Here is a 24,181-nt window from a genome sequence, read left to right as displayed (position 1 = left end):
GATGTTCAAGCTGGTTTTAGAAAAGGCAGAGGAAACAGAGATCAAATTGCCAACATCCGCTGGATCATAGAAAAAGCAAGAGAGTTCCAGAAAAACATCTATTTCTGCTTTACTGACTATGCCAAAGCCTTTTACTGTGTGGATCACAATAAACTGTGGAAAATTCTGAAAGAGATGGGAATACCAGACCACCTGATCTGCCTCTTGAGAAATCTGTAGGCAGGTCAGGAAGCAACAGTTAGAACTGGACATGGAACAGCAGACTGGTTCCAAATAGGAAAAGGAGTTCGTCAAGGCTGTATATTGTCACCCTGTTTATTTAACTTATATGCAGGGTACATCATGAGAAACGCTGGACTGGAAGAAACACAAACTAGAATCAAGATTGCCGGGAGAAATATCAATCACCTCAGATATGCAGATGACACCACCCTTAGGGCAGAAAGTGAAGAGGAACTCAAAAGCCTCTTGATGAAAGTGAAAGTGGAGAGTGAAAAAGTTGGCTTAAAGCTCAACATTCGGAAAACAAAGATCATGGCATCTGGTCCCACCACTTCATAGGAAATAGATGGAGAAACAGTGGAAACAGTGTCAGACTTTATTTTTCTGAGCTCCAAAATCACTGCAGATGGTGACTGCACCCATGAAATTAAAAGACGCTTACTCCTTGGAAGGAAAGTTATGACCAACCTAGACAGCATATTCAAAAGCAGAGACATTACTTTGCCAACAAAGGTTCGTCTAGTCAAGGCTATGGTTTTTCCTGTGGTCATGTGTGGATGTGAGAGTTGGACTGTGAAGAAGGCTGAGCGCTGAAGAATTGATGCTTTTGAACTGTGGTGTTGGAGAAGACTCTTGAGAGTCCCTTGGACTGCAAGGAGATCCAACCAGTCCATTCTGAAGGAGATCAGCCCTGGGATTTCTTTGGAAGGAATGATGCTAAAGCTGAAACTCCAGTTCTTTGGCCACCTCACGTGAAGAGTTGACTCATTGGAAAAGACTCTGATGCTGGGAGGGATTGGGGGCAAGAGGAGAAGGGGATGACAGAGGATGAGATGGCTGGATGGCATCACTGACTCGATGGATGTGAGTCTGGGTGAACTCCGGGAGTTGGTGATGGACAGGGAGGCCTGGCGTGCTGCGATTCATGGGGTCGCAAAGAGTCGGACACGACTGAGCGACTGATCTGATCTGATACAAAAGCTTCTCTACTACTCTTGATAAAAGCTGAGAAAGAACAACAACAAAAAGAGAAGAGATGGAGAAATTGGAAAACCTAAACTACATGAAATGGGAGCATTGAATATGAAACTGAAAAAGTGAAACTAGATAAAAGTAAAAGATCATCACATAGTCCAGTTGCCTTTACACCTGGCTTCTCATTAGAAACATATCTACAGCTTAGGAGATAAAAGTAATACCTAGGCATTTGTATTTTTCAACAAATTCCAAGATAATTCTGATATTCATCTGGATTTTTAAAAGTGACTACAGGTTTTCCTATTAAATGGTAGTTTTGGTGATCTAGAATTCTATTATTTTTCTGTTGATCAGTCATGATAAAATGGTATTAATGAGTAAAAAGATAATCACATTAGTAAAAGATGTCTAGAAGTTTTCACAATCAATAGCCAAACAAAAAAGTAAAAATAATAATTACAATTGCAGGCCATAATGGGAATGTGATTCACCTAATAATACAAAATAACTGCATATAATTTGGGGGTCAAGCAGAGTGATGTAGTAAGTGGAGTGCATACAGGCGCATGTTTTCACCCTCTAGCCAGTCTTTGTCTTTTGGTTCGTGCATTTAACCCATTTACATTTGAAGTAGTCATCCATATATATGACCCTATTACCATTTTCTTAGTTGTTTTGAGGTTTGTTTTGTGTAGGCCTTTTCCTTCTTCTGTATGTCCTGCCTAGAGAAATTCCTTGAGCATTTGTTGTAAAGTTGATTTGTGGTGCTGAATTCTCTTAACTTTTGCTTGTCTGGAAAGCTTTTGATTTCTCCATCAAATCTGAAGGAGAGTTTTGCTGCATAGAGTATTCCCGGTTATAGGTTCTTCCCTTTCATCATTTTAAATATATTGTGCCATTCCCTTCTGGCTCGTAGAATTTCTATTGAGAAATCAGCTAACAATTTGATGGGAGTTCGCTTGTATGTGATTTGTAGTTTTTCCCTTATTGCTTTTAATATTTTACCTTTGCCTTTAACTTTTGACAAATTGATTACTATGTGTCTTGGGGTATTCCTCGTTGGGTTTATCCTGCCTGGGACTCTCTGTTTTATCTGGACTTGGTTGATTATTGACTTTCCCATGTTAGAGAAGTTTTCAGCTATTATCCAGCTATTATCTCTTCAAGTATTTTTCTCAAGTCCTTTCTCTCTCAGATTTCCACAAATTCCTGGAAAGCACTTTCTGCATTCTGCTGGTTATGGAAAAATTCTCCCTGCAAAAAGTTGTCAAGATGCTTGAAGAAGTGGCAGTCATTTGGCAAGAGGTCAGGTGAATATGGTCGATGAGGCAAAACTTTGTAGCCCAGTTCATTCACTTTTGAAGCAATGATTGTGTGACCTGTGGTTGGGTGTTGTGAAGAAGAACTGGGCCCTTTCTGTTGACCAATGCCAGCTGCAGGCGTTGCATTTTTTGATGCATCTTATCAACCTGCTGAGCGTACTTCTCAGATGTAATGGTTTTTCAGGGACTCAGAGAGCTGTAGTGGATGAGACAGGAGGCAGACAACAAATAGTGATCATGACATTTCTCTGATAGAAGATTGATTTTCAGAAGTGATTTGCAACTTATTCTTGGTTTGACCACAGAGCTACATATCACTGGTTGTCATATGAAAACCACTTTTCAAACAAACCACAATCCCATTGAGAAATGCTTTAATGTTGTTAAATAGAATAAGGGAAGAATACACTTGAAAGGGCCAAATTTCTTGATTTCACTCAGTTCATGAGTCACCAACTTATTGAGATTTTCCACATTTCCAGTTGCTTCCAATATCAAATGAAAGCAAAATGGTCTAAGGGGAAAATGAACAGAAAGAGATTATGAGGCAATCAGATCAGATCAGGTCAGGTCAGTCGCTCAGTCGTGTCCGACTCTTTGTGACCCCATGAATCGCAGCACGCCAGGCCTCCCTGTCCATCAACAACTCCCGGAGTTCACCCAGACTCACGTCCATCGAGTCAGTGATGCCATCCAGCCATCTCATCCTCTGTCATCCCCTTCTCCTCTTGCCCCCAATCCCTCCCAGCATCAGAGTCTTTTCCAATGAGTCAACTCTTCACGTGAGGTGGCCAAAGAACTGGAGTTTCAGCTTTAGCATCATTCCTTCCAAAGAAATCCCAGGGCTGATCTCCTTCAGAATGGACTGGTTGGATCTCCTTGCAGTCCAAGGGACTCTCAAGAGTCTTCTCCAACACCACAGTTCAAAAGCATCAATTCTTCAGCGCTCAGCCTTCTTCACAGTCCAACTCTCACATCCACACATGACCACAGGAAAAACCATAGCCTTGACTAGACGAACCTTTGTTGGCAAAGTAATGTCTCTGCTTTTGAATATGCTGTCTAGGTTGGTCATAACTTTCCTTCCAAGGAGTAAGCGTCTTTTAATTTCATGGGTGCAGTCACCATCTGCAGTGATTTTGGAGCTCAGAAAAATAAAGTCTGACACTGTTTCCACTGTTTCTCCATCTATTTCCCATGAAGTGATGGGACCGGATGCCATGATCTTCGTTTTCCAAATGTTGAGCTTTAAGCCAACTTTTTCACTCTCCACTTTCACTTTCATCAAGAGGCTTTTGAGTTCCTCTTCACTTTCTGCCCTAAGGGTGGTGTCATCTGCATATCTGAGGTGATTGATATTTCTCCCGGCAATCTTGATTCTAGTTTGTGTTTCTTCCAGTCCAGCGTTTCTCATGATGTACCCTGCATATAAGTTAAATAAACAGGGTGACAATATACAGCCTTGACGAACTCCTTTTCCTATTTGGAACCAGTCTGCTGTTCCATGTCCAGTTCTAACTGTTGCTTCCTGACCTGCCTACAGATTTCTCAAGAGGCAGATCAGGTGGTCTGGTATTCCCATCTCTTTCAGAATTTTCCACAGTTTATTGTGATCCACACAGTCAATATGAAAGAAAACAGGAGGCTCTGGGATAAAATCAGACAGAAACTGGGAGGCAATCAGGTCACATGTAAAAAAATCCAGGGAGCCCAGAAGCCAAATCAGAGTGAAATCAGGGAGTATGAAGTAAAATCTGATAGAAACAAGGGGTTCTGAGTTAAAATTGACAGAAACAAGGAGGTAATGAGGTAAAACCTGAAAGAAACTAGGATATATTCAGCTACATACAGACAGAAATTAGAAGCTTCTGAGAGAAAAATCTAACAGAAAACAAAGGGATCTGTGGTAAAACCTGAAAGAAACTTTGGGATCATGAGGTAAGATCTGGAAGAAACTAGGGGGTTCGGAGGTAAAATCTGACAGAAACTAGGGGGTTTTCAGGTAAAATGTGAAAGGAACTAGGGCTTTCTGAGGTAAAATCTGAGAGAAACTAAGGGGTCCTCAGGTAAAATTTACAGAAACTAAGGGCTCTTGATGTAAAATCTGAGAGACTAGGGATGTCTGAAGTAAAATCTGACAGAAACTAGGGCTCCTGAGACAAAATGTCAGAGAACCTAGGAACTAGGGGGTCCTGGGGTTAAAATCTGAAAGAAACTCGGGGCTCCTGAGGTAAAACCTGACAGAAACTGGGGGTCCCAGAAGTAAAATCTGACATAAACTAGGGACTCCTGAGATAAAATCAGGAACGAGGGGTTCCCAAGGTAAAATCTGACAAAAATTAGGGACTCCAGAGGCAAATACTGACAGAAACTAGGGGCTGCTGAGCTAAAATCTAAAAGCATCTAGGGGCTCCTGAGGTAAAATCTGACAGACACTAGGGAAATCTGAGGTAAATTCTGACAAAAAAATCTGACAGAAACTCGGGACTCCTAAGGTAATTCTGACTGACCTGGAGCTCCTGAGATAAAATCTTACAGAATCTAGAGGCTTCTGAGGTAAAAATCTGACAGAAACCTAGGAGATCTGAGATAAAATCCAGCAGAACATAGGGGCTCCTGAGGCAAAATCTGACAGAAACTCGGGGCTCCTGGGGTAAAATCTGACAGAAAGTCAGGACTGCTAGGTAAAATCTGACAGAAACTGGGGTTCCTGAGGTAATTTCTGACAGGAGCTAGGGGGTCCTGAGGTAAAAATCTCACAGAAACTGGGGTTCCTGAGGTAATTTCTGACAGAAACTCAGGGCTCCTGAGGTAAAATCTGACAGAAACTGGGGGTTCCAGAAGTAAAATCTGACATAAACTAAGGACTCCTGAGATAAAATCTGTCAGGAACAGGGGGTTCCTGAGGTAAAATCGGATAGAAACCTGGCACTCCTGAGGTAAATCCTGAACAGAAACTCTGCAATTCTGAAGTAAAATTTGACAACCTAGGGGCTTCTGAAGGAAAATCTGACAGAAACATGGGGCTCCAGAGGCAAAGTCCGACAGAGTGTAGGGGCTCCTGAGGGAAAATCTGAGAGAAATTTGGGACTTTGAGGCAAAGTCTGACAGAGTGTAGGGGCTCCTGAGGGAAAATCTGAGAGAAATTTGGGACTTTGAGGTAAAAATCTGACAGAAACTATGGGCTCCTGAGGTAATTTCTGACAGGAACTAGGGGATCTTGGAGTAAAATCTGGCAAAAACTAGGGGCTCCTGTGGTAAAATCCGACAGAAACTAGGAGCTCCTGAGGCAAAACCTGACAGAAACTTTGGCTCCTGAGGTAATTTCAGACAGGAACTATGGGCTTCAGAGTTAAAATCTGACAGAAACTTGGAGATTTGATGTTTAAAACTGACAAAATTTAGGGGCTCCTTAGGTAAGACCTGACAGAAACAAGGGCTCCTATGGTAAAATTTGACAGAAACTCGGGGCTCTGAGGTAAAATCTGACAGAAACTCTGGGCTCCAGACATAAAATCTGACAGAAGCTCACGGTTCCTGGTGAAATCTGACAGAAACTCGGGCGTCTGGAGGTAAATAAACTCTGAAAGAACTTGGGTCTCCTGAGTTAAAATCTGACATATATCCGGGGCAACTGAAGTCAAAACTGACAGAAGCTTTGGGCTCCTGTGGTAAAATATGACAGAAACTTTGTGCCCTTGAGGTAAAATCTGAGAAAACCTAGGTGTTCCTGAGGTAAAATCTGACAGAAGCTTGGATGTCCTAAGGTAAAATCTGAGAGCTCACAAGGAGTCCTGAGGAAAAATCAGACAGAAACTCGCAAGGCATGAGGTACAATCTGAGCAAACCTAGGGGCTCCTGAGTTAAAGTCTGATAGACACTTGGGGTTCCTGAGGTAATATCTGATATAAACTACTGGCTCCTGAGGTAATATTTGACAGAACCCAGGGGCTCTTCAGGTAAAATCTGACAGAAATCAGGGGCTCCTGAGTTAAATTGTGACAGAAACTAGGGGCTCCTTAGGTAAAATCTGACAGAAACATGTGGTTCCTGAGGTAAAATCTGACAGAAACTAGGGGCTCCTGAAGTAAAATCTGACAGAAACTTGGGGTTCCTGAGGTATAATCTGACAGAAACTAGCAGCTTCAGAGGTAAAAATCTAACAGAAACTAGTGGCACCCAAGGTAAAATCCGATTGAAACTAGGAGCTTCTGAGGTAAAATCTGACAGAAACCAGAGACTCACTCCTGAGGTAAAATCTGCCAGAAACTCGGGGCTTCTGAGGTAAAAGCTGACCTAGGCTCTCCTGCAGTAAAATCTGACAGAAATTAGGGGCTCCTGAGCAATATCTTACAAACCTAGGGGCTTCTGAGGTAAACTCTGACAGAACCTTGTTGCTCCTAGGCTGTGACTACATTTGTGTGAAAAATTAGAACAGGCAGGAAGTCCATGAGTGATTTACAGGACTTAAATACTAGGGAGAGTTGTTGACTGGAGATGGATGATGTATTTCTCTTATGAGGAGGAAAATATTCTAAAGATAGAGTGTTTGTGGATGTTCAAATTTGAGAATATATTATAAACCATAGGATCATTCACCTTAAAATGATGTATATTATGGATTGTGAATTGTATATAACAGAGACTATGAAGATTCTGATGCTGATAGATACAAATCAGTCTCAAATGATTCAGAAAATAAATGTTTTGCATCCAGAGCATGTGCTGTGTGAAGGTAGGTGTGTGTGTTTGTAAACTTATAAATTCAGGAAGAGAGTGTGAGAAAACAGGATATAAGAAAAGCAAATATAGCAACGTTTAAAACATAGTGAAATTTCTAAAAGCTCCTGTATAGAACCTCTAAAATTTTATTGAAGTTTGTAATTACTACAAAAAAAAAAAAAAAAAAAAAAAACAAAACTACAAAACCAAACCAAACCAAAACAAAACAAAACCCCAGCAAAACCAAATGAAAGCCTGAGTTTAGGAGTGTCAGGAAGCATTTAACAGGAGGCTTCCTGTGTGCTGTTTTGGATCTGTCATGAATCCTCTGTTCCTTATTAAAATTAAGAGGAGTGGCAAACAGCTCCCGGGGCTGAGGAATGCATGCATTTCCTTCCTTAGTTTTTCCATATGGTGATAGGTAACTATCTACGACCATCTTCCTTTTTATGAACCATAGGGCAAAAGTGATTATTTACAACCCTCTCTCTTTGATACAGATTGCCTTATGTTTCCTTGATAATCTGTAAGTCTGGACTTTTGATCTTTTTATGAACAGAGCTACCTTGTAAGACAGTATATATACCCACACTATGTTGAATAAAACACCCTCGTTCCATCACAGCTTGGGTCCCCTTGTCTTTCTTTCTTTTTCTCTCTCTTTCTCTCTCTCTCAGGCTAATTCTTTGGAGCGCAGAAGCTCGCTGAGCTCACTTTCTTGTCTGGGCTTGCAAGACCCTCGCAAGAGGGCGCCCTGTGCCTACGTGAAGCAGTGCAAGCCCCGTGTCAAGGGCTTTACTGGTTTTCTGCGTAAACCAAGGAATATCAGCCTCTTTCTCTCTCTTTTACTTTCTTATTGTCGACTCCAGACCACTAGGTTCCGGCCCATTAAAGGACCTCAACATAGGAGGAAGGGCTGACTGAGTCCAAAGGATGTATTGGTCTCACTTCCCCACTTCCCTCACTTCTATATGACCTGCAGTAATAAACAGCTTCACCCTCAGCCTGTGTGGCCCAATTCTTAACAGGCCACAGACCTGTACCTGTTGAAGACCTCTGTGATAATGGATGGACTAACTTGTAAGTGCATTATAAACCACTGAACTCTACACCTTATAAGTGGACTTCCCTGGTGGCTCAGATGGTAAAGCGTCTGCCTACAGTGTGGGAGAACTGGGTTCGATCCCTGGGTCAGGAAGATCCTCTGGGGAAGGAAATGGCAACCCACTCCAGTACTCTTGCCTGGAAAATCCCATGGACAGAGGAGTGTAATAGGCTACAGGCCATGGGGTCGCAAAGAGTTGGACACGACTGAATGACTTCACTTCACTTCACTTCTTCTATACCTTAAATGAGGACTGTCATTTGATGTGAACACTGTTTAGAATAAATGTACTAAGCCTTAGATGGCGATTGAATGCAACTGAAACCCGATTCAGGAAATGAATGTTTTGTTTGCCATGTGTGAGTGTGCTGAGTATGCACACTAATGGATGTGTATATCCATGTGCACATTCAACTACATATACATATGTGCAGAGAGAAAATGAGAGCTAAATCAGATAATGAGACTCAAGTATGGTAAAATGTTAAGTATAGATGGATCTGGGGAAAGGATATGAATCAGTTCTTTTTGAAATCTAATTCATTTAAGTTTGTAATTGTTGACAAATAAAATGATAACAAAGAAGGAACAAATGAAAGTTTGCAAGTAGGTGTGAAGGTATTTGAGGGACCGGATGCAAAGAGCCAACTCTTTAGAAAAGACCCCGACAGTGGGAAAGATAGAAGGCAGGAGGAGAAGGGATGACCGAGGAAGAGAGGGTTGGATGGCATCATAGACTCGATGTACATGAGTTTGAGCAGGCTCTGAGAGATGGTGAAGGACAGGGAGGCCTGGGAAAATGAAGTCCATGGAGCTGTAAGAGTCGGACACGACTAAGTGAATGAACAACAGTGGAGGTTTTGGTCTCACTTCCCCCTAAGCTTGGACCGCTGTGCACAGTGCTACCACTTCTAGGAGACCTACAGTAGTAATCAGCCTCGTCCTCAGCCTGGAGCCCAGAGATGGTCAGGGTGGCTGTGCTCCCGGACTTGGAGCCAGAGAACCGATCAGGGATCCCTGAGGGCCGTTTGCTGACATTATGTATCAGAGTTTTGGGGGCTGAGCCTGGGAGCTGTTGGTACCAGCCCACACCATTATAACTCCCTACATCAATGCTGGTCTCAGCACAGGAGATGGTGACTGTCTGTCCCAGATTCCCAGACATTGAGGAAGGCTGAGTCAGGCCAGACTGGGCCCAGGACCCTGCAAAGACAAGAAACACACTCTGGTCAGATCCCTGCTAGAACCCAGGTCACCCTGAAGACAAAGACACCAGGGATCAGTCAGAGATCCCCGGGGTCCCTTCCCTGGAGGCCTCACCTGAGCCCTGAGTGAGGATGGTGGTGAGGAGCAGAGCCCAGGCCATGGTGGAGATGCCCCAGATGCTGCCTTCTGAGCCTGAATCTCTGGGCCTGGTCCCGTACCTCTCTTATCCCCTCTCCCACAGGAGGGCGGGGCCCCCATGCAAATCTGCTTCCTGCTCCTGCCCCTCCTCACTCTCTTCTCACCTCTGGCCTGGCCCTGGACACTAGAGTCTCTATGTCCATGGACAGCAGGTCTCCTCTGAGAGGATGGAAATGCTTGGACACGTCATCCTTAGTTAAGACACTGACTATTACTGGTCCAGGAAATGGGGCCCTCCTGGATGGTCCCTGATGTCCTGATTGGGGGTCAAGATGTCCTTGGCTGATAATCTGGTAATCACTGTCTGGGTTTTGTGGGTGAAGGTGAGGACAGGGGTCAGAGGGGCTGGGGTTTCTTAGAGATTCAGTCCTGTCTCCTCCTGTCACTGCAGGAGACCTGGGGGTGTCCATCCCCTCCCTATACTATCCCCATAGCACCACGATTCCTCTGCCCCCAGTCTCGGCCTCTGCTAGGCTCTGAGTTTGAACCCTGGGACCTTAATCGGTCTTTGTATAATAGGAAAGGGCCTATGAAGCAAAGCAGGTTGAGGACATTTCACCCTGACTCACACTTAGAGGCTCAGGAGGTGGCAGCTGAGGGCTTCATACAGGTCAGGAAACTGCACCAGAACCTCCCTAAACCTGGGCAGGCCTTCACTGCCCCCTGGTGGCCTCAGAGGGTGAGGACAGTTGCCCCAGGGAGGCAGCTGAGTGGGGTTGACCCCTCAACTCTGACCCCTCCACCTTCTCTTGTCCTCCTCCCAACTCTAGCCAACCTGTCCGCCCTTATCCCCTCCATGCTCCAGTCACTTTATTCAGAAACTCCTTTCAAATGAAATGTGTCCCCCGCCAACACACACCAGGAGACCCTGTCCCTCCCGCAGGTCATTCCTGCTTGTCGGGGCCACTTTGTTCCAGCGGTGGATCTGGACACAGAGGTGAGGAGATGGTGGAACTGAAACCAATCCCAGCCAGGAGGAATCCTGGATGAGAAACCTGGGGCACAGAATATGTATGCCACCTTCTCAAAGTGCTGAAAGGAAACATTGCCCAGAGGGACATGGAGAGTCAGCAGGACCGAGAATGACCTGAAGGAGAGCAGGAGAGCCGGGTGAGGCTCTGGGCACAGGAGCGTGGAGTCAGGGTTCCCTAAAGGGTGCAGCTCCCAGAACATGATTCCCTGGAGGCCTGGCCTGTGCCCTGAGCTGGAGGATGGGGGGTGGGGCCGAGCCAAAGCCACCGTGGACACACCCAGGATGCCTCCTCCTAGGACTCCCACCAGGGACAGGGCTCTCTTAATCCCCTCGTGTTCTGAAGTGAAGGGGTGCCTCCAGACACATGAGCTCCTGGACCCCAGCTCTGGGCCTCCTGGCTGCTCTCTCCTTTCTGGGCGTGGCCTCTCCCTCAGGTGAGGAGGAGGGGCGTGGTCAGGGTGATTCCCTCTGCACATTCCCTGGGCTGAGCCTGCATCACCAAGCTCAGCAGCACCCTTGCAGGGACCCCCACTCTCCATCCCCTCACACCCCTGGGAAAGCCCCCACTCTGCCCTCTACAATGCACACCCTGAATGGTGCCGCCCACCCTGGAAGGTCTTGCCTCTCCCTTCCTTTCCTGACTGCCCAGCAGAACACAAAACTGGCCCTGATGTCTCTAGAAGCTTCCTGTGCTGACCATCTGTCACAGCTGATGCAGGGCCCTCAGGTGTATGAGGCTGTCTTCTACCTGGGGGGCAGTAGGGCCATTCTCTCAGGAAGCGTCAGTGTGGGCGCTGAGCTGGCCCGTATGTGGTCCCTGCCCGGTTCCCCTCCTGATTCTGTCATTTTCACTCTGAATGGGGCCACCTGGAGAGACCCTCCCTCACACCTCATTGTCCTCCACAGAGAGCAGGTGTATCTCAGCCCTGGGCCCACAAGACGACACAGGGACAGAAGGGCCCGGGGACGAGCATCTCCTCCTGGCTCGGACAGAAAGCGGACCCTGCCTGAGGGCAGGGCAAGGGCTGGACCAGCACTGTGAGGCTGCTTCCCAGACATCTGTCCTCCTTCACTGACCCCAGCTCGTCCCTAGACCGTCCCCTCTGTCCTCTCTTCCTGCTTGGACACCAATGTTGGAGAAGCAGAACTCATTGGTTTTTCTCCTCTGATTTTCCAGGACGTTTTTATACTTCCTTTCATTTCTTCCTGAAGGCACTACAGGCTCAGCTCTTGATTCTTTCAGTATGAATATAAAGTGAGTATCACAATTGTTACAAGAAGATAATATTGGAATTTCCTATCGGTCCAGTATTTAGGACTTGGAGTTTTCACTGACATAATGCTGGGTTCAATCCCTGTTCAGGGTACTAAGATCCCACAAGCCCCACAGAGTTGCATATAATAGTAATAATAATAATAATAATACCAACTCAAAGTGCATATTCAAAAACTATAGCAATATAGGTGATCGACAAAGTAAAATGCTTAACAGATTAGATAACGTAGAGTAAATAATACAGGAGATTTACAAGTGGCCATTCCAGGAAAAAGTTATGATGGAGTTCTCTGCATTAGCTTTAAATTTTCATCTAGGTTCGTAGTTATTCCAAGATAAAATAATAGCAAAGAATAAATAATCCTGAGTTTAGACGTGAAGGGGCTTGAGTTAGCTCAGAGGACGTTGTGGTCTCACTTCCCCATGAACCTGGACCACTGTGCAATGGTTGCTGCTTCTGTCTGAGCCACAGTGATAATCAGCCTCGTCCTCAGCCTAGAGCCCAGAGACAGTCAGGGAGGCTGTGTTTCCAGGCTTGGAGCCAGAGAAGCGATCAGGGATCCCTGAGGTCGTTTACTGATAGCATAAATCAGTAGTGTGGGGCCATGCTCAACTGCTGCCAGTACCAATCTACAGAGTTATAACCCTGATGTCACTGCTGGTCCCAGAACAGGAGATGGTGACCGTCTGTCCCAGATTCCCAGACACTGAGGGAGGCTGAGTCAGGCCAGACTGGGCCCAGGATCCTGCAAAGAGGAGAAACACACTCTGGTCAGTTCCCTGCTGGGGCCCAGGTCATCCTGAGGACAAAGACACCAGGGATCAGTCAGAGATCCCTGGGGTCCCTTCCCTGGAGGCCTCACCTGAGCCCTGAGTGAGGATGGTGATGAGGAGCAGAGCCCAGGACATGGTGGAGATGCCCCAGACGCTGCCTTCTGAGCCCACAGCCCTGGGCCTGGTCCCCAGACCTCTCATCCCTTGCATGGAGGGGCCCCCATGCAAATCTGCTTCCTGAACCTGCCCCTCCTCATTCTGTCCTGACCTCTGACCTGGCCCTGGATACTGAGTCTCTGTGTCCTGGAAAGAGGTTATAACTCCAGGGATTAAAACTTTGTGACACATGAGATGACATGTAGATAAAGGGCTCAGATGGTAAAGAATCTGCCTACACTGCAGGAGACACTATCCCTGGGTTGGGAAGATTCCCCTGGAGAAGTGTATGGCTACCCACTCCACTATTCTCACCTGGAGAATTCCATGGACAGAGAAGCCCGGCGGGCTACAGTTCATGGGGTCCAAAGAGTCGGACATGACTGAGCCACAAATTTTTATGTTTTTAGACACAGGAACATGAATTTTTTTCCACTGGTTGGCAGAGAGAGAAAGACCAGAGGAAGCCCCTCAGGCAATGAGCACCAGGACCTTCAGTGTCTCTTCCTGGATGTGACTGAGTCTCTGGGACCCTCAGAGATGGGCCACTGCCCATCGCCCTCTGCTGGAAGCTCATCTTCAAGGTCTCTATTGTGGGGACAGAGACAAGCCCAGCAGAGGAAACTTCTGCTGTTTGCTGAGTGGCTGGTGGGACCCCTAGCTGCAGCCTTGTCCCATCTTCACCTCCCCCAATCCCCCACCTTTTTGTTCTGAAGCATCTGCACTGTCAAATCCAGGAGCAGATCCTTGACTGAGCAGCCCCTACCCCAGGCCCCAGCGAGCTCCAGGTGCACACTATTCTTCCTGTGGGGGCAGCAGGCACAGCGCTGGCAGAGGGACTTTCTTTTATGATTCAGGAGCTGGCTTCCCACCCAGGAGACCATCTACCCCTTGGAATCTGTCCCTCTGTGTCCCACTAACATGGACATCAGCCCTGTCCCAGGAAGAGACAGCCATCGATGGAGTTACAGTCACGGTTTCTCATGCAGAAGACGGAGAAGTAACCCTGGGGTCCAGGGAGCACTGAGCAGATTGTGGGGAGGGACAGGCTTAGGAAAGTCACCCTGAAAATGGTTCTTGATGTCAGGCTCCTTTGTGAGTCAAGCTTGGGTGGATTCTGACATAAGCAGATAGGAGCAACGTTAGGAGGAAGTTGAGGGACACAAATCTACCCAGTTTGCAGACAGGCATCTGTGTGGCTATTTTGGGAGGTGTCCCAAGAGCAAGTCCAAGTTTGTGTAAATGACCTGACATCAAAAGCACAGTTCACACCAAGCTGATTGGAATTAACTCCCTGGACTTAAACAGGTAGAGAGTCTGATTTTATAAAGTGTCAACACAGGGGACTCTATCCCCACAGAGCAAATCCCTGCTTCCTTCCCTGGTGCATGGAGGGGACCCAGGAGTGCTGGAGCTATGTGCATGTGTGTGTGACTGTGTGTATATGTGTGTGTGTGTGTGTGTGTGTGTGTTTCTTCAGAACACAGCCTGTGTTTGTGCATAACCAGGAACGGATGGCGAGAGGTTGGGTTTCCTTGATCTGCATCCTGAGATCGGGTAAGGAATACAAAAAGGATTTGTGTAGAGAACACTTATCAGTCTGAGAGCAATGGCCTCAGAAAGACATGCCTTCAAAACTCCCTTGGTTTGATCCTGGGAATGAGATTTCAGGAAGGTTCCAGCTATTCCCCAATAAGAATGACCCCTTGTCTAAACTGTCCTGCAAACTTACGCTTTATGCTAGACCTCTGACCACCCCTTGGAAGTCTGGAATTTCTGTAGAGGCCAGACACAGGATACCTAGGAGACTGAGGGCAGAAAAGGACCTTGAGGGTCTGTCTGATGAGCTGCCCTGGGGCACAGCTCTTCTCAGGCTTTGTCACAACTCAATGCAGGGTTAAAGCTCTTCCAGTGGCTGCAATAAGAAAGACCTCCTGGAAGCTTCTCCTGGTTTCCTTGACCTTCACCTCATCCAGCATTGACCTTGGCTTATTTTGCTTTGTCTCCAGTCCCTGAAGGAGATCACAACCACCAGAACAATTGTTTATTGAGAATCTTCTTAGTTGTCAAAAAATGGGGGTTTTCAAAGAACTTTTATGATGTGCTTTGTGCTTAGTCTCTCAGTTGTGTTGGACTCGTCTGTCCGTGTGAACTTGGAAAACCAAGCAGTTCCTGCTGTGCAGTGTCCCTCTCATGGGTCAAACTCTACACTCAGCCTAGAAACCTGCCAGGGCCTAATTCGAGTTGTTGGTTTAGAAGAAAAGGGTGGCTTTGAGGATGGATGTCCTCAGGACAATCAGCAGAGCCTTGCACTATTGATTTCTCGGGAACCGTGACCTTTTCCTCAGACCATGCACCCATTCAGATGCAGCTCAAAAAGGAGTAACAAAAACCATGAAAACACCCCTTCCTCTTCTCCTCATCCCTCAGAAGGGTCCTCAGGTGCTCTCGTCTGCCAGCGCTTCCACATCAGATGCAGACAAGCAACCAGCAGAGTCAGAGCAACAGGGGGCCTGTGACCTCAGGTGGGTTTTGTCTCACTTCCCCATAAGCTTGGACCGCTGTGCACAGCACCACCACTTTTATATGAGCTGCAGTAATAGTCGGCCTCGTCCTCAGCCTGGAGCCCAGAGATGGTCAGGGTGGCTGTGTTCCCGGACTTGGAGCCAGAGAACTGAGCAGGGATCCCTGAGGGCCGTTTACTGACACCATAAATCAGAGTTTTGGGGGCTGAGCCCGGGAGCTGTTGGTACCAGCCCACACCATTATAACCCCTGATGTCACTGCTGGTCCCACCACTGGAGGTGGTGACCGTCTGTCCCAGATTCCCAGACACGGAGGAAGGCTGAGTCAGGCCAGACTGGGCCCAGGACCCTGCAAAGAGGAGAAACACACTCTGGTCTGTTCCTTGCTGGGGCCCAGGTCACCCTGAGGACAAAGACACCAGGGATCAGTCAGGTCCCTAGGGTCCCTTCCCTGGAGGCCTCACTTGAGCTGTGAGTGAGGAGGGTGACTGGAAGCAGAGCCCAGGACATGGTGGAGATGCCCCAGACGCTGCCTTCTGAGCCCGCAGCCCTGGGCCTGGTCCCCAGACCTCTCATCCCTTCCCCCAGAGGAGGGCGGGGCCCCCATGCAAATCTGCTTCCTGAACCTGCCCCTCCTCATTAGGTCCTCACCTCTGACCTGGCCTGGACACTAGAGTCTCTATGTCCCTGGACAGCAGGGCTCCTCTGAGAGGATGGAAACTCTTGGACACGTTGTCCTTAGTCAGAACACTGACCATTACAGCCCAGGAGTTGTGGCCCTCTTGGGAGGTCGTCCCTGTCCACTCTGGCAGTCACCATGTCCTTGGCTGATAATCCTGACAATCACTCTCTGGGTTTTGAGGGTGGAAGGTGAGGTCCCCTGAGGAGCTGGAGTTTCTTAGAGTTCAATTCCATCTCCTCCCAGCTCCACAGGAGATCTGGGGTGTCCATCTCCTCCCCCAATTGTCCCCTCCACAGGACGGACCCCGTGTAGTCCTGTCCCCTGCCTCAGCAGGGCTCTGAAGATGAGCCCTGAGACCTTTATTGTTGGTTGTAGTCAAGGCCTCATAAAACAGAACAAATGGGTCACTGCACCCCGCACTCCCTTAGGGGGCTCAGAAGGCAGTACCTGGGACTTCATGCAGACAAGGAAGCCACACCAAAACCTCCCCACACCCAGGCCTTTGCTGCCCCCTGGTGGCCTCAGATCCCACTGACGCCATTACAGTCAAGGAGCACGTAGTCAGGGATCCCCCAGATGCCACGGGGGATCCTGGGACCGCGGTCTCTCTGTCACCTCTGTCATCCCCACTGGGACACACAGCTATCAGACAGGTGCAGCCTCTCACCAGATTATGCATGAGGGGCCAGGACTCAGAACCCTGTTTGGTGGAGAAGGAAATGGCAACCCACTCCAGTGTTCTTGCCTGGAGAATCCCAGGGACCGGGGAACCTGGTGGGCTATCGTCTATGGGGTCGCACAGAGTCGGACACAACTGAAGTGACTTAGCAGCAGCAGCAGCATGAGTAAGTGCCTACTTCAATTGTGAATTAATGATGGCTTAAAATATTACATTTTTCAAATAAAACTCAACACTGAGAGCTGCTCAAGAGCAGGAAAAAAATAAAAAAGAACCCTGTTTGGTGTTCAGTAGCTAAGACCCTTCCTGGCAGTGCTGTGCCTGGCTCCTGTGGGGTGCAGGGATGGGTCATGACCCTGTCCCGGCCAAGGTGATTCGATCATGAAGATACTGACCTGTGCATTTATAGGAAAGGAAAAAAGATAAAAAGCAAAGATTTTTAAAAATAATAATGATGAGAATATAATAATTAGATTGAGTTTTCTAGTAGGACTGGATTAGTCAGGGTTCTCCAGGGAAACAAAACAAATAGAAATATATACATACATGTATATAGTGAGGGATTTTTTAAAGGTTTATTTATTTATGTATTTGTTATTTTATTTTTCATTTTTGGGTGTGCTGGGACTTCCCTGCTGTGCTCGAGATATTTCTAGATATGGCGAGCGGGGGCAGCTCTCTAGCTGCAGTGCGTGGGCTGCTCATTGCTTCCTGTGCAGCGTGGGCTCTAGGGTGAGTGGGATTCAGTAGTTGCTCCTCCCGGCTCTAGAGCAGAGGCTCGGTACTTGTGGCTCTCTGGCTAAGTTGCTCCATGGCACATGGGATCTTACTGGAACAGGGATTGAACCCTTGTCTCCTGCACTGGCAGGTGGATTCTTCAACGGTGGACCATTAGAGAAGTCCCTGTAATGGAGGATTTTATGTATGGAATATATATATGTGTATTGTATTTATCAGATCAGATCAGTCGCTCAGTCGTGTCCGACTCTTTGCGACCCCATGAATCGCAGCACGCCAGGCCTCCCTGTCTATCACCAACTCCCGGAGTTCACTCAGACTCACGTCCCTCGAGTCAGTGATGCCATCCAGCCATCTCATCCGCTGCCGTCCCCTTCTCCTCCTGCCCCCAATCCCTCCCAGCATCACAGTCTTTTCCAATGAGTCAGCTCTTCACATGAGGTGGCCAAAGTACTGGAGTTTCAGCTTTAGCATCATTCCTTCCAAAGAAATCCCAGGGCTGATCTCCTTCAGAATGGACTGGTTGGATCTCCTTGCAGTCCAAGGGACTCTCAAGAGTCTTCTCCAACACCACTGTTCAAAAGCATCAATTCTTCGGCACTCAGCCTTCTTCACAGTCCAACTCTCACATCCATACATGACCACAGGAAAAACCATAACCTTGACTAGACAAACCTTTGTTGGCAAAGTAATGTCTCTGCTTTTGAGTATGCTATCTAGGTTGGTCATAACTTTCCTTCCAAGAAGTAAGTGTCTTTTAATTTCATGGCTGCAGTCACCATCTGTAGTGATTTTGGAGCCCAGAAAAATAAAGTCTGCCACTGTTTCCCCATCTATGTTCCATGAAATATTTATATAAATATAATTATATATAGAAATATGTACATAGAGAGATTATTGTTGATTATTGAGCAGGCAAGTCCCAGGGGCTGCTCGCCTCCTGCTGTGTAACCTGGGTCCTAACAGGCCACAGACTGGTACTGGTGGGGGACCCCTGTCTTAAGGGAATGGAAGTGGCTGGACTGTGGGGTGATAATGAATGGACTAACTTCTAAATGCATTATAAACCACTGAACTCTACACCTTAAAATGATGACTGCCATTTTAAGTGAACTCTGTCTAAAATCAATGTACTAAGCCTTAGATGAGGACGGATGCAACCTCTTTCCAAAGGTTTCGAAAATGAACGCTCTGTTTCCGTGTGCGTGTGTGTGTGTGTTAACTATGCATACTTATGGACACGTACATGCATGTACACATTCAACTACATGTATATATATAGTGAGAACTGAGCCTTTTAAACTGTGGTGTTGGAGAAGACTCTTGCAAGTCCCTTGAACTGCAAGGAGAGCAAACCAGTCAATTCTAAAGGATACCAATCCTGAATATTGATTAGAAGGACTGATGCTGAAGCTGAAGCTCCAATACTTTGGCCACATGATGTGAAGAGCCGACTCCTTAGAAAAGACCCTGATGCTGAAAAAGATTGAAGGAAGGAGGAAAAGGGGGTGATAGAGGATGAGATGGTTGGATGGCATCCCAGACTCAATGGACACGAGTTTGAGCCAGCTCCGGGAGATGGTGAAGGACAGGGAAGCCCGGTGTGCTGCAGTCCGTGGGGTCCCAAAGAATCGAACATGACTGAGAGGCTGAAACGCAATAGAGAGGGAATGAGAGATAAGCTGATGTAATGAGAAATAAATATTGGAAAATGTTAAATGTGGATGGATCTGGGGAAAGATATGAAGTAGATCTTTCTGAAATCTTCTAATTCAATTAAGTTTACAATGATTGTCAAATAAAATAATAACAAACAGGAAACCAATGAAGCCCTGCAATTAGGAGTGAAGGGGCTTGAGGGAGCTCAGAGGTGGTTTTGGTCTTAGTTCCCCGTGACCTTGGATCACTGTGCAAATTGCGTCCACTTCCATGTGAGCCAGAATAAGAGTCAGCCTGGAGCCCAGAGATGGCTAGGGAGATCGTGTTCCCAGAGTTGGAGCCTGAGAAGCAAACAGGACCCCTGAGGACCTTTTACTGACATCATAAATCCGAGATTTTAGGGCAGAGCCTGGGTGCTTCTGATACAAAGACACCTAACCAGAGGTCTCCAGGGTCCCTTCCCTGGAGGCCTCACCTGAGCCCTGAGTGACGAAGGGAACAAGGAGCAGAGCCCAGGCCATGGTGGAGATGCCCGGATGCTGCCTTCTGAGCCTGCAGCCCTGGATCTGGTCCCCAGACCCCTCTATCCCCTCCCCCAGAGGAGGGCGGGCCCCCACGCAAATCTGCTTCCTGCCCCTGCCCCTCCTCACCCCCTCTGCTCACCCTCCTCTGACCTGGCCCTTTGTTCTAGATACTTCTGCAGCCCTGGACAGCAGAGCTTCCTGATAATTAACTCTTTCGCATGTTGATTGAGAACAGAACGAGTCTATGACAGGATGTGGGGAATGAACCTTCGTTTCCTGTCTTTCCACAGGTCATCATGGTTCCTGGGGGAGGAATCCCAGAATAGCCCCTCCGGGCTGATGCAGCAAAGAAGAGAACTGAGGACCCGACGGCTGAAAGATCCATTTTCCCTCCCTTACAGTAGTCAAACGCAGAGCTAGGAACAAGTATCCCCTCAACTTCTGGGTTTTTTTTTTTTGGCTGTGCTGGGTCTTCAATGTGGCTTGTGAGCCCTTTAGTTGGGGTGCATGGAGTTAATTGCTCTGTGGCCTGTGGGATCTAAGTTACTGACCATGGATGGAAGCTGCATCCCTTGCATTGTAAGGCTGATTCTTAACTGCTGGACCACATGGGAAGCCCTCCTCAACTCCTTTTTTTTTTTTTTTTTTAATTTTAAAAAATTTGTCCTGGGCAGTACAGTGGTTAGGATTCCACACCAATACTGCAGGGGGGCTTGGGTTTGATCACTGGATGGGGAAGGAAGATGCTGCATGTCATGCTAAAAAAATTTTTTTTTATAAATAAACTTTTTAAAAAGGAGAAAAAACAAAGAAATATTTATTGAAGTATAGTTGATTTACACTGTAGTGTTAATTTCTCCTGTACAGCTAAGTGATTCAGTCATATGAACCTCCACATTCTTTATCATATCCTTTTCCATTATGGATTATCACAGGATATTGAATACAGCTTCCTATGCTCTGCTGTAGGATGTTGGTGTTCATCCATTCTGTGGACAATAGATATGCTAGTCCCAAAGTCCCAATCTGTTTCTCCCGGCTCCCCAGCTCCTCCTTGTCCCCTTCCTTGGGGAGGGTCATCATGCTGCCCTCCGTCTTATCCCTACAGTGCTCTGAGATCCAAGTCTGAGCCCTGGGCCATTTATTAGCCCTTCTGAAGATGATTTATTGGAGCATAAACATTTTGGTACATAAAAGGGGGGTCCGTGGGAAGCAGTTCTAGACACTGCATATAGGACGGTATAAGCCACAAGTACCTTTGCCAAATCCGGGCCCTTGCTGCCTCCTGTGGCTGCCTGCATGTTTAGCTGCAGAGTTGTGTCTGACTGCTACCCTGCAGACCACAGCCCAGGCTTCCCGGGTGGCTCAGCTGGTAAAGAATCTGCCTGCAATGTAGGAGACACTGGTTCTATTCCTGGGTCGGAAAGTTCCCCTGGAGAAGGGATAGCTACCCACTGCAGTATTCTTGCGGTGGCTCAGACAGTAAAGAATCTGCCCACAATGCAGGGGACCTGGGTTCGATCCCTGGGTTGGGAAGATCCCCTGGAGGAGGGCAGGGCAACCTACTCCAGTATTCTTGCCTGGAGAATCCCACGGACAGAGGAGCCTGGCGGGCTACAGTTCACAGAGTCGCAGTGTCGGACACGACTGATGTGATTTCGCTCTCACACACACCCTCCCACCTCCCCCTTCCTCATTCAGCTCAGTACCAGGCCCCCTGACCCCCACTAAGCTCATTTCTTTGTCATTTAACTCCCTCCAGGATGGGATGTGTCATCTGCTCCACCAGGTAGCCGGACCCTCACCCAAGACTGTTTAGCTCATCCCATCACAGCCTAGGCACCAGGTCACACCTGCGAGGCAAGTGTCCATAGTGAGTGACAACAGGTGCACAAGAGAGGTGACTCCATGGCCAGTGACGGGAAAAGCGAAAGGCTGACTCAGGGATTGAAGAAGAAAGAGGAAGATGTTTGGGGAGAACTGATTGTTTTTGATTCATGGCTATTGCTTGAGTTTTAAGTGTTTTAAGCATTCTTTGTGCTTTTTTTAATAAGATTATTTTTTGATGTGGATCACTCTTTAAGTCTTTATTGAATTTGTCACAATACTGGCTCTGTTTCATGTGTCTTGGCTTTTTGACCACAAGGCATGTGTGATCTTAGTTCCCCAACCAGGGACCGAATTGCATCCCTTACACTGGAAGGCAAAGCCTTAACCACTGGACGGCCAGGGAACTCCGTTTTGGGGCTTTTTATTTTAGACCCTGGCTAAGATAATAATGTCTGTTATTTAAGATAATACTAAGCCCCACAGTCTGTAAGCTGCGGACTCAGGAAAGCTGTCGGTGCAATTCAGTCCAGGTCCTGAGATCTGAGAACTGGAGTTGCTGATGCTCTAAATCCCAGTCTGAAGACAGAGAAAGATGAGACAACAGTGAGACAGGAAACGGGGGCAAGTTCCGCCTCCCTCTGCCTCTTGTTCTATCCATACCTTCAATGGACTGGATGCATCTCGGCTCGTCCTTTGCTCCAAGTCCTGAGGCTTAGTACCCAGGGGAGTGGGCAGATGCCCTGGCACCGCCAGGAAGGGGCTGGGTTGAGAGACCTGCTCTTCTAGTTAAGTTTCTCTCTACACACACCTAATGTCCCCCCTCCACCACACACACCCCTGGGGAGGGGCCTCCTACCCTCTTCATAGGCAAGCCCGTGCCTGTCAGAGCCCTGAGTCTGAGTCTAGGGTGGACGGATGCTGCCCTGCCCCTGAAGGCTCCTGCCTTGCTCTCCCTCTGTGCTCATCTCTAGAGACCCCAAAAGGATTTTCTAAAATGATGATTCCCCCAAATCTGGACATTTGGCCTTGGGAACGCACACCAGCCATCCTGGATTCTCTCCAAAGCCTGCCTCATCAATTTAATCCTGCAGCAGACTGGGAGACCAGAGGCTGTGCAGGTATGGAATTCTTGGCAGTCCAATGGTTAGGGCTCAGTACTTTGGGCCCAGGTTAAACTCCTGGTTGGGAAACTAAGATTCTGCAAGCTGTGAGGCATGGCTAAAAAGAGAGAGAGAGAGACTGTTTTGTTAAATCTCTCAGTTGTGTCTGACTCTTCGTGACCCCATGGACTATATAGACCATGGAATTCTCCAGGCCAGAATACCAGAGTGGGTTACCCATTGCCTTCTCCAGGGGATCTTCCCAACCCAGGGATGAATCCACGTCTCCTGATTTGCAGGCAGATTCTTTACTGAGCTACCATGACAGAATTTTTTTCATATTTCTGAAATAAATCATATTTCCAAAATAAGTAAGTTGAGGAAAAAATTATGATGGAAGTTCAGTTCAGTCATTTAGTCATGTCTGACTCTTTGTGACCCCACAGACTGCAGCACACCAGGCTTCCCTGTCCATCACCAACTCCCAGAGCTTACTCAAATTCATGTGCATCCAGTTGGTGATGCCATCCAACCATCTCATCCTCGGTCATTCCCTTCTCCTCCTGCCCTCAATCTTTCCCAGCATCAGGGTCTTTTCCAATGAGTCAGTTCTTCACATCAGGTGGCCAAAGTATTGGAGCTTCAGCTTCAGCATCAGTCCTTCCAGTGAACGTTCAGGACTGATTTCCTTTAGGATGGACTGCTTGGATCTCCTTGCAGTCCAAGGGACTCTCAAGAGACTTCACCAACACCACAGTTTAAAAGCATCAATTCTTCGGTGCTCAGCTTTCTTCACACTCCAACTCTCACATCCATACATGACTACTGGAAAAAACCATAGCTTTGACTAGATGGACCTTTGTTGGCAAATAATGTCTCTGCTTTTTAACATGCTGTTTAGGTTGGGCATAACTTTTTTTTCCAAGGAGCAAGCATCTTTTAATTTCATGGCTACAGTCACCATCTGCAGTGATTTTGGAGCCCCTCCAAAATAAAGTCTGTCACTGTTTCCATTGTTTCCCCATCTATTTGCCATGAAGTGATGGTACTAGAGCCCAGGGATTTCTTTGGAAGGAATGATGCTAAAGCTGAAACTCCAGTACTTTGGCCACCTCATGCGAAGAGTTGACTCATTGGAAAAGACTCTGATGCTGGGAGGGATTGGGGGCAGGAGGAGAAGGGGACGACAGAGGATGAGATGGCTGGATGGCATCACTGACTCGATGGACGTGAGTCTGAGTGAACTCCGGGAGTTGGCGATGGACAGGGAGGCCTGGCGTGCTGCGATTCATGGGGTCGCAAAGAGTCGGACACGACTGAGCGACTGAACTGAACTGATGGGACTAGATACCATGATCTTAGTTTTCTGAATGTTGAGTTTTAAGCCAACTTGTTCACTCTCCTCTTTCACTTTCATCAAGAGGCTGTTTAATTCTTCTTCGCTTTCTGCCATAAGGGTGGTGTCATCTGTGTATCTGAGGTTATTGCTGTTTCTCCCAGCGATCTTGATTC

At 47.3% G+C, this 24,181-nt stretch overlaps 1 pseudogene and 2 gene segments (V, D, J or C); all 3 read right to left on the bottom strand.

Moving 5' to 3' along the window:
• Positions 1 to 3,016: 3,016 nt before the first annotated feature.
• LOC129629801 (immunoglobulin lambda variable 2-18-like) lies at positions 3,017 to 9,715 on the bottom strand. The segment is given in 3 exon segments: positions 3,017 to 3,036; positions 9,220 to 9,552; positions 9,670 to 9,715. Coding segments are annotated over 3 exon segments (399 nt in total).
• Positions 9,716 to 12,392: 2,677 nt separating this feature from the next.
• Positions 12,393 to 12,911, bottom strand: LOC129629800 (immunoglobulin lambda variable 2-8-like; annotated as a pseudogene).
• A 2,542-nt stretch (positions 12,912 to 15,453) lies between these two features.
• LOC129629799 (immunoglobulin lambda variable 2-14-like) lies at positions 15,454 to 19,736 on the bottom strand. The segment is given in 2 exon segments: positions 15,454 to 15,806; positions 19,691 to 19,736. Coding segments are annotated over 2 exon segments (399 nt in total).
• Positions 19,737 to 24,181: the final 4,445 nt, after the last annotated feature.

Source organism: Bubalus kerabau, chromosome 16 (assembly GCF_029407905.1).
Source record: "Bubalus kerabau isolate K-KA32 ecotype Philippines breed swamp buffalo chromosome 16, PCC_UOA_SB_1v2, whole genome shotgun sequence".
NCBI lineage: Eukaryota > Metazoa > Chordata > Mammalia > Artiodactyla > Bovidae > Bubalus > Bubalus kerabau.
The sequence above is the reverse complement of the archived record's forward strand: the minus strand, read 5'-3'. Positions and strand labels throughout refer to the sequence as shown.